The sequence below is a fragment of the Sceloporus occidentalis genome, unplaced genomic scaffold (genome assembly GCF_023333645.1).
Source record: "Sceloporus occidentalis isolate IW3139 unplaced genomic scaffold, rSceOcc1.0.p SCAF_4, whole genome shotgun sequence".
Classification (NCBI taxonomy): domain Eukaryota; kingdom Metazoa; phylum Chordata; class Lepidosauria; order Squamata; family Phrynosomatidae; genus Sceloporus; species Sceloporus occidentalis.
Genome location: NW_028316984.1, coordinates 104,747,323 through 104,757,282, shown reverse-complemented (window position 1 = coordinate 104,757,282; position 9,960 = coordinate 104,747,323). Strand labels below are relative to the sequence as shown.

Here is a 9,960-nt window from a genome sequence, read left to right as displayed (position 1 = left end):
TTTGTGAGGTGAAAATCTGACCTCTCCTTTGGACAACACAGCGCATATTGCAGCCCATATCACACTACTTTTGGAACTTCCACAGCTTTCAAAAAGATTTTGTCCTCCCTATTAATTAGTTGTGTGGTTCTTTGGATTGAGACCAAATAAATTAGGATTGCTCTAATCTTTACATGTGCTTTTTTTTCCTTGTGGGGCTTTTACATGGAACACATATTTGGTTCCCCCCCCCCCCCCAGTGCAGATATTGTAAGTCTTGTCTTGTTGCTACTGTGTATCATATAATTTTGATAAAGAGGGTTTTTATGACTGTCTCAGGTAACCTTCAGAATGCAAATCAATGCAGTGATTTGCAGAGAGCATGAGGCAATACAGTTGGCTGTCAAGGGGGAAAGGAGTGACCCGGGAGAATTCTGCTCCTAATGTACTATGTCTAGGTGTAAAATGCTATGCCTGCCTATTTGCAATTGCCAGTATTAAAAAGATAGAAGACAGCATAAGGAACAATTCATGGCCAGTGACATATAGAATGGAGTCTTTAAGCCAACTGCCTTCATTTGGCAAATGTTATTATATCAGGGTATAGCAGGCATATGCTGTTTGGTTTTTGACAGAAATGCAGGCTCTAAGGCAAAAGTAGTGCAGTTTGACACCACTTTAACTGCCATGGCTCAGTGCTATGAAATTCTGGGATTTGTAATTGTAGCACCAGAACTCTCTAACAGAGATGGCTAAATATCTCACAAAACTACAAATCCCAGAATTCCATAGCACTGAGCCATGGCTGTTAGAAGCTGAGTCAAACTGTATTATTTTTGCAGTGCAGACAGGGTCTAATACAGCACAATTATCCCCAGGGGTAGTTAATAAATGTAGCTGTTAATACCAACACAATTCCCCCCCCCCCCCCCGTTATTCTAGAGGCAGATGATATTCAACTGTTGAAGCTTCTGTCAAACTCATAGCATTTCCTGCTTTTGAATGTTAGGGTTGCCACAGTTAAAACTCTTGTACTTTTAATATTTGTGTCGAAGTAGGAATTTCAGTTGGTGTTGCTTGTTACTTGATTGCCTGACAAGTAACATCTGTAATTCCCTCTTCTACAAAACCATTAGAGGTACAGGAGCTGTCTGGCAACACTATATGTGACATACCGTCTAATTGGGATGCTCAGATTCAGAAGAAGACATGCCTCCTGCATTCTTTATCAACTACAGAAGTATTAAAGGTGTGAAAGTCCTGTCCCTTGCCCCTTTTCCTCTCATCTGGACTGTCTAATTCATTAAAATCACCAGTTTATAAACCTAATGTGTGGAGCCAAGAGGAAATAGTGAAAACATGTAGGACTGGACTCCTTCCTTACTGTTCTCAAAGTCTTTTATCATTCCTATTCTGGCAAGAAAAACTATTCCACATCAATGGTGAAGCAATTCCCCCCCCCCCCCCCCCACATATTCAAGAAACAGGCACTGAGTCTGTAGTTATAGTTAGCATCCAGCAACTATAACCCTTGACTGTACTTGATTGTACTCCTGTGGTAATTGCCATGGTAACTCTTTACATCTGTTTCGGATGAATGCTGCCAAGTACCTCGTGTACCATCTTGTTAATACTGGCCCTTTGGGATACTTGGAACAAGCGCAAAATGTTCCTGCAGCAATCCAGGCACTTTTTACACACAGCTGTTATTATAGAAGTGTGAATTCTATAGCAGTAGGAGCAAGATCACAGCTCCAGAAGTAAGCTGACAGCAAAGTAGTAATTTACATACAGTTTACAACCCAAACCTAAATATGAAATATCCGTATCAAATTTGTGTTCAGATTAGTTTCAAATAGACGTTACTTTTTAAAGGTAATATTATTGTTCTGCTTGATCATTTAGTTCTAAACCGTTCCCAATTAATAGAAATAATCACTGGAATCCTATAAAATCCTATAATCTTGTAAAACGTTTTCTGCGATGGCCCCTAGACTTTGGAACAACTTACCAGAAGAGATCCGTCTTATACCTTCTTTGGAAGCCTTCAAGAGGGCATTGAAGACAGATCTCTTCCAGCGGGCCTATCCAATGGATCTCCTCTAATCCGATTTTGAACACCTGAATATGATGACTCCATTCTTACAACTGTGAGCAACACTGTAACAACTCTTCCCCCTTTTATTTTATTTTTTATTTTGATTGATGTATAGATAATACATCAATTTTATGAATTTTATGATCTTTCTACTGTTGTAATCCTGCTTTGATCCGAAGGGAGAAGTGGGAAATATAAATAAATTTTATTATTATTATTATTATTATTATTATTATTATTATATCACTATTTACTTAATGTTAGTGAATTGCGAAGGTGCATATCGGGACAATGGCAAGAGTGCCTGATGAACATTGGTGTCAGATGCACAAAAGGACTGATGCGCATTGGCCTCATTGTACAGCAGCCACTTTGCGAGCTCTGCTATGTATTAATGTCATAGCATTCCTCTACTGGATACAGATGTTACAAAACTGCCCTGTTCTAGTTCCCACATACATAGCTCCACTTATGAAGACATAACTTCCAAACAGGATTCCAGCCAATATTTCTATTGTTAAATTATTTACAGGACTCCCCCCCCCCCTTTTTTTTTTCCTGGGTAAAAAGTAAATTACCTTACGATCTTCATGATGAATTCTATTTAGGCTGAGCATATTCCTCTTTACTCTACCTCCCACCAGTTGTTTAATCATTCCTGTACCTGAATCAAAGCTATTAAGCATAAACTATACAAATATTTGTCTTTATTACGTTCCCCTTTTCCTGTATCCCAAGATCTCAGGGCAGCATAAAATAAATTTAAAACCATGTACCAGAGCAGCTTTGGACAAATGGACTAGATCCCTCAGGCTTTGATTACTGTATAAGTCTAGAAATGTTAGTGAAAATATTGACCCCACAAAACCTGGCTTGACTTATCCATAGGCCAGTGTAAGTACAGGAAGAAACTCTGCCAGAACATGGCCACACAGCCTGAAACACCCACCAAAAACTAAGCAGCCAGATGGCCCCAGGGATGCTCTCCTCACCCCAAATCTAGACAGGCCACTCAGCAGTGTACTAAATTTCACACACGCAACCACACACAAAACAAAGTGACCACGACTGCAGGGCGACCGGATGTGTCCTGACCGCAAAGGAGGGCAAGGCACTGCAAAAATGTGGGCCATTCAAGAAGAAAGTGTAGGGCTGGGCTGCATCACAAAATGAAAGGCAAAAACACCCACATAAACATGTAAAATTCATGCTTGCCAGTCATGCTCAAAATGGAGGACATAATGGGATTCCTCCTGGGCAGGAGGAGGTTGAAATGTAGGGCACGTCCTGGCAAAGGAGGACCTCTGGCCACCCTGCCACCATTGCTACTCCAATGAAATGTTTGTGTACGCTGTGTGTTTGTTGTTCTCAAGCTGGTCTGTGTGGCCATAACAACTACTGCACTTTATCTGTCACTCCTAGAAATGTAAACCCGTGCTTCTTCTCATGCTTCTCAAAATGGAGGAAGTTTTTTTGGGGGGTGGGATATTTATTCCTCCTGGACGGAGGGGGTGGGAGGCGGGAATGTGTTTGGGGCGTTTAGGACGTGTTTTGAGGGAGGAGGAGGAGGAGGGTCTTTATCCTGTCAGGCCTCCTCCTTTCCCTCAGAGAGAGAAAGCAATCCGCAAAGAGCATCACGTCATCCCCAGTGCCCACCGCGCATGCGCAGCGTTGCGGTTCCTGCTGCCATCCCTCTCCCCCGCCCTCGCTCTGAAACATCTGGGCGCGCGAGAGAAAGAGAGAGCCACCCCTCCCTCCCTCCCTCTCTTTCTGCTCGTTTCTCCTTCCGAACGTTGGGCCGTTACCCACAAGCCCCCGCGCCATGGAGGAGGCCGACGGCGGAGCAGCAGCAGCAGCAGCAGCAATCGCAGCTGGAGGGTCAGAAGCCGCGGTGGCGGCGACGGTGGAGGAGGCACCCTGCCGCGCTCCGTCCCAAAGGGGGCCTTGAGCCCACCTTCAGCTTCCCCAGCATGAGCGGCGACGGAGGCGGCGGCGGCTCTTCTTCTTCTTCTTCTTCCTCCTCCTCCTCCTCCTCCTCCTCTTCTTCTTCCCCGTCCGCTCCCGGCCGCTTCGCCGACTACTTCGTGATCTGCGGGCTGGACACCGAGACCGGGCTGGAGCCGGACGAGCTCTCCGGTGAGATCCGTCGCACTGCAGGAGCAATCCGGTTGCATCCACACGGGAGACATAACCCGGTTTGGCACCGATTTAACTCTTTTCTGGCTCAAGGCTATGGAATTCTGGGAGATGGAGTTTGTTGTGGGCCCAGAGCGGAGCGGAGCAAACTCCATCTCCCAGAATTCCATAGCAAAGAGGCAGACAACAAGTTATTCATTATACAGTATTATACGGTTAAACGTATGTCCTCTGATGCAGTTATTTTAAATGGCTGTCAAAGCGGGTTATTTCTGCTGTTTGGATGCAGCCCTGGAAGGGGAGGAGGAGGAGGAGGTCCACGGGTGCCTCTTTGGGACCGTTATGTTTCGGGGAGAGGGTGGCCTTTTTGTGTGAACAACAACATCAGGGCCCTTGCTTCCCCTCCTCCCTCCCTTCCTCTCAGGGTGACCAGGCGTCCTCCTTTCCCCGGAGGCGTCCTCCATTTCTGCCTTCTGTCCAGGAGGAATTCCAAAGGGTCTCCATTCTGAGCCTGGCTAAGAAGCCTGGATGCTAGATTTCATCGGAGTGTGTTGAGCTTTTATGTGGCCAGTGTCCTGCCTTTTCCCCTTTGCAGTGCCTTGATGCCTTCCTTGGCGAGGACACCTCTGGCCACCCTGCCTGCCTTGGGGCCTTTCCTAAGGAGATGATGCACCTTAGTGTGGCGTTGGGAGCCAGAGGCTGAAGGCCACAGCAGTGCTCTTCTTTTGTGGTGTGGTTTTGTTGTGTGCCTTCAAGTCATTTCCAACTTGTGGCGACCCTCAGGAGACCGGGTCATGGGGTCTTCTTGGCAAGGTTTCTTCAGAAGGAGCTTTGCCATTGCCGTCCAATGAGGCTGAGAGAGTGTGACATGGCCAAGGCCACCCAGTGGGTTTACATGGCTGAGCAGAGAGTTGCCGTCCAGCCCTCAAACCACTGTGCCACACGGTCTGTGTGTATATGGAGGAGGGCAGAAAGGAGGAGGCTCCGAGGGACTCTACACTAACATCCCAAATCCTCAAAACAGCGATAGCTTTGTTCATCATGAGGAAGAGGCCGGAGGAACTCCAAAAGCTGGCATCGTACAATTCTGTGCATTTTGGTTGGTCCAATAAAAGAATAAACTCTTACAGAACTACGGATGGCAGCCATGAAAGCCTTTGATTTCACACTGTTTTGTGGATTTGGGATGTTGTTGTACTTTGCTATATGGCCAGCACGGCTACCTCTGGATATGTTTCCTGGATGGAAAGATGCCAGTATGCTCCTTTCTCCCACTCTCCTGTTCCTCAAAGCCTTCAGCCTTCTTTCTGTCCACGTATTCCCGATCCCTCTGGCTCCCTCCACCCCATTTCCTGGTCCAGACTGTTATTGTAGTGAGTTTCCCTGGGAAATGATATAATCTCTTACCGACAACACACAGGAGATTGTGGCAGGATGTCCATGTATTTTTGGACATGCTAGTCTCCAACCGAGGAGACTTCACATATATGATTAAAGCGTACTGCAATATGTGGCACAACACAGTGTTTTTAAACAGTCTAGTATTCTTAGGAGGTTAATGTTAAGTTTTTGTATAGCTCCCCCCCTTTGGTAACAGATGAATAAATACACTACAAACTACTGCAAAGACTGGATTTAGTTTCCCTTGTGATGTGTGTTAGTCTTCCCAGCAATTAGTGAGCTTTGTAGTCTTGATAGTAAATGGCATGAATATGCATTTGCATATAGCTTCATACACTTACTATAGAATGCTAAATTCTTGGTAGTAGCAGCAACTTGCTTACTATACAGTATGCTGCTTAATATAAACAGACATATGTTTCTGTCAGGATTATCTGGAATAACATCATGAAAGCCTGCAGTTATTTTATGTTAAATGGGTATATAACATATTATAATCTGTTATACTAAGTAAAACTCCCGTTTTCTGATGCAAATATTTTAGATTGCTTTCCTAGTAAAATCAAAGTTTGACCTCTTTTGTCATGCTCACTCAATGATAATATTTTGAGGTATTATATTTTGAAAAATGCACTTAGTCTGAAATCACTTAATGGCCTTAGGTTGACAGCTCATATCTAGAGAAATGTGATATACAAGACATGCTTTCTTTAGTGATTCAGCATCTCCCTTATTTATACCTTTGTATCTCCTTATAAAAACCTGCCCAAGTTTTAAGGTCTTTGGTGGAGGACTTTCTTTTGGTCCCAGTCTTGTCAGAGGCATGTGTGCCAAGGACACATCCCAGGACCTTTCTTGGTTGCTGCTCTCTGGCTGTGGCATTCCCTCCCTTTGGGTGCTAGGCTGGTCCCTTCGCTCTTCTTCAGCCACTGGCAGACAAAAACCATTTGACTGAGACTGGCTTTGGGAAATCAATTGGCTGTTGCAAAAGGTTCTTTTAATGACACTTGTGTGTGTGTGTGTGTGTGTGTGTGTGTGCGCACACATATCTCTGTATTTGCTGGAATTTTTGTTGTCATAGTTATGATTTAAATTACTGCTGTTTTTAATAGAATAGTTTATTAAATTTTTTTACACTTTTTATTATAATCACTGTGTTTTCACAGTACTTTTTAAAAATCTCTGCTGTATTCTGATCTATGTTTGATCTTACGTACGGGAATTCTTTAGTTATTTCGATTTCCTCCTTGACTAGCATGAATTTATTTCTTCTGTGGTCATTATTTTTGTTTTCTTTATGTTCAGTATTAAGCCCATCTTTGCACTTTCATCCTTGACCTTTATAGTAACTGTTCCAAGTCTGGGATGTCGTCTGCCAGTACTATGATATCATCCATGAATCTTAGGTTGTTGATGTTGCTTCTTTCTGTCTTCACTCCTCCTCCTTCTGAGTCTAACCCTGTTTTTTTTATGATGTTTTTGACATATAAGTTGAACAAATACGGAAGTAAAATGAAATGCATAGATATAGAATGGGGGACACCTGGCTTAACAATAGTACATGTGAAAGCGATCTAGGAGTCCTAGTAGATCACAAATTGAACAGAAGTCAACAGTGTGATGTGGCAACTAAAAAGGCCAACACAATTCTGCATCAGTGGAAGCATAGCATCTAGATCAGGGGTAGGCAACCTGCGGCCCGCAGGCCGGATGCAGCCCGGCGAGGCCTTGGGACCGGCCCCAGCCCAGTCCTGCCGCCGATTGCCGCCGGGGCCTTTGGGGGGCAATTGTCTATAGAAGCCTCAGAAACATGCATTTATATTAACATTTTTTTAAAAATCAGCAAATTTTTTCACGTGTCCTCCATTTTTTTAAAAAAGTGTCTTCCATTTGAAAATGTTGTCCTACATTTGTCCTGGTTTATTTATATATTTAATTTTTTTTTTTAAAAAAAACTATTTAATTATTTATTTTTTGGCTTCGGCCCCCCAGTTGTCTGAGGGACAGCAACCTGGCCCCCGGCTCAAAAAGATTGCCTACCCCTGATCTAGATCAAGGGAAGCAATAGTGCCACTCTGTTTTGCTTTGGTCACATCTTTCCAGGGAGAAGAGGGAGAGAGGTGTCTGGGCAGCCATTTTGAATTTCCCCCCAAACCTTTGTGAGAGTGTTTTCCTGAGGGGCGGGGCTTCTGTGAGCCACTGGGGCGGGGCTAGCAGCCTAGCCTTTATAACTTCTGCCAGAGGCGCATGCCTAACGGCACACAAAGTTTCCCAACAAAGGGAGGTTTAGTGCAGAGGGTGAGCTGGGGGCTTTGTTTCAGGGCTTCTCCTTTACTTTTAACTATTTTATTTCTTTAAGGGGCTTCTGGAGGGTTTTTGCTCAGAGGGAGTGAGAGACTTCCCTCAGGAAGTAGCTAGCAGCCAGTAGCTTTCTATACAGCAACAGACCTTGTCTCTTGAGCTCAGTGACAGAGCTTGGGGAACAAGCCAGCTCAACAGGGGCTTTTACCTGGGTGTTTAATAGGCAGTTTTTGAGCGGGAAGCTCACAGTCCTTGTTTCAGTGCCTGCTTATGATTTCTGAGCATGGACAGTGATGGAGTTGCTGCAGTCACCTGCAACACTTGTGGGATGTTTATCTTCTTGCCTAGAGATTCAGAGAACTTCACCTGCACCAAGTGCATGTTGGTAACACTCTTGGAAGAGAAGGTCCAGCAGCTGGAGGCCCATATACACTTCAACATATTAGGGAGCAAGAAGTTTTCCTGGACAGAACAGAATTGTTGGGGAACACAGGGAGGAAGTTTCTGGGGAGGAGGTCACTTCACATACAGAAGCGGTAAACAATTGGAGGAATATGACACATGGAACTAGGAACACTATGGATCATTCTGGGAGCTTGCAGCTGCAGAACCAATTTGAAGCCCTCTCCCTTATCAGGGATGATGAGGGAAAGCAGCAGGGACAGCCCTGAGCGAAAGTGCAGGAGATCCCTGTAGAATCTGTTAATGTATTGAAGGTGAAAATGTTCAGATGTGGCAGTGGTTGCAGAAGCCTAAATTGGCTACAGCAGGAGTCCAGAGCAGCAGCCTGATGCTCAAGGTCAACTGAGCTGGACTAAATGTAAATATGCTATGTCTTCAGTCTGAAGAGGGATTGGTGTCTATGGTGCGTAGCAACTTGTATAAGAAGGGGCTGGGTTTAGTGGTCGCCTCATGGTAATTCTGTATATAAGCAAATACGCTGTGCTTTGGGAGTTGGAGATAGTGTGGTGTGTCGGTTGGCAAGAGTTTTTGTATAGTGATTAGCTCGTGTTATTTGAAACAAAGCAATAAAGCCCTCTTAGGAGTGAACTGCTGGAGAGTGTTTCTTTGATCTGCAGCTGTTTCTTCAGGCATTCTTCCAAGCAAGCCGAAAGCTTGTGTTTGGAGCTTTGCTCTGTTCCTGTGTTGGAGAGATAGCCGACGTCTTCATCCATTTGCCACCGGACCGGAATCATAGCTAAGATTCATCACCCAAATATCAACAGAAATCAGCACAGGGAATGGTTGCTGCTAAGCCTCGGAGGAGGCAGGTAGTGGTCGTGGGGGATTCCTTGCTAAGGGATACAGAATCAGTGATGTGTAGGAGTCCTAGTAGAACATGAGTCAACAGTGTGATGTAGCTGCTAAAAAGGCCAATGCGATTCTAGGCTGCATCAATAGAAGTATAGCATCTAGATCAAACAACAGGAAAAGAGATTCCACCTCAACATTAGGAGGAACTTTCTGACAGTAAAAGCTGTGTGACAGTGGAACAAACTCCCTTGAAGAGTGGTGGAGTCTCCTTCTTTGGAGATCTTTAAACAGAGGCTGGATGACCATCTCTCGAAGGTGTTTTGATTGTGAATTCGTGCGTGGCAGGAGGTTGGACTGGATGGCCCTTGTGTCTCTTCCAACTCTATGATTCTACGTTTTAAATGCTTTAAAAAAACTTTTACATGTCTAAAAGAACACAAAGGTATTGACTTGGTGCCCCAAAGACAATGTAGATGGCAGCAAGCTTTGCTAAGGTATGTTCCAGAGGTGGAATCCTTCACTAGGATGGGGTACAAACCACCAGAAAGACGTGCGTCCCCAGCGCCTCTTTGCTCCGCAGGAGTGCCGCAGCAACCAAATTGCACGGCGCTCCTGTTGAGCAAAAAAGGAGCACCAGGAAGCGGCTCCTTTTTTGTGGTGCACTTCCGCGCCCTAAAGCACCAGCGACGGAAGGGAAAACTGTTGCCTTTGACCTAAAGCAACATTTTAGGGAGGACTTGGCTGTCAAGTCAAGAAGGTAATGGCAAAATCCCTTCTCAGTTTTCCTTTAA

The 9,960-nt window shown here is 44.7% G+C and overlaps 1 protein-coding gene across 8 annotated transcripts in view; it reads left to right on the top strand.

The window, feature by feature from the left end:
• Positions 1-3,889: 3,889 nt before the first annotated feature.
• DENND5A (DENN domain containing 5A) overlaps positions 3,890-9,960 on the top strand; it is a 96,220-nt gene continuing 90,149 nt past the window's right edge. For 4 of the 8 annotated variants that reach the window (XM_089521147.1, XM_089521142.1, XM_089521146.1 and 1 more), the window contains exon 1: positions 3,893-4,213. In XM_089521147.1, coding sequence (XP_089377273.1) covers positions 4,048-4,213 — 166 coding nt within the window. In that variant the 5' untranslated portion in view covers positions 3,893-4,047. Of the gene's footprint in view, positions 4,214-9,960 lie in introns of all 8 variants that reach the window. The other 4 variants (XM_089521143.1, XM_089521141.1, XM_089521150.1 and 1 more) reach the window with 2 other exon arrangements.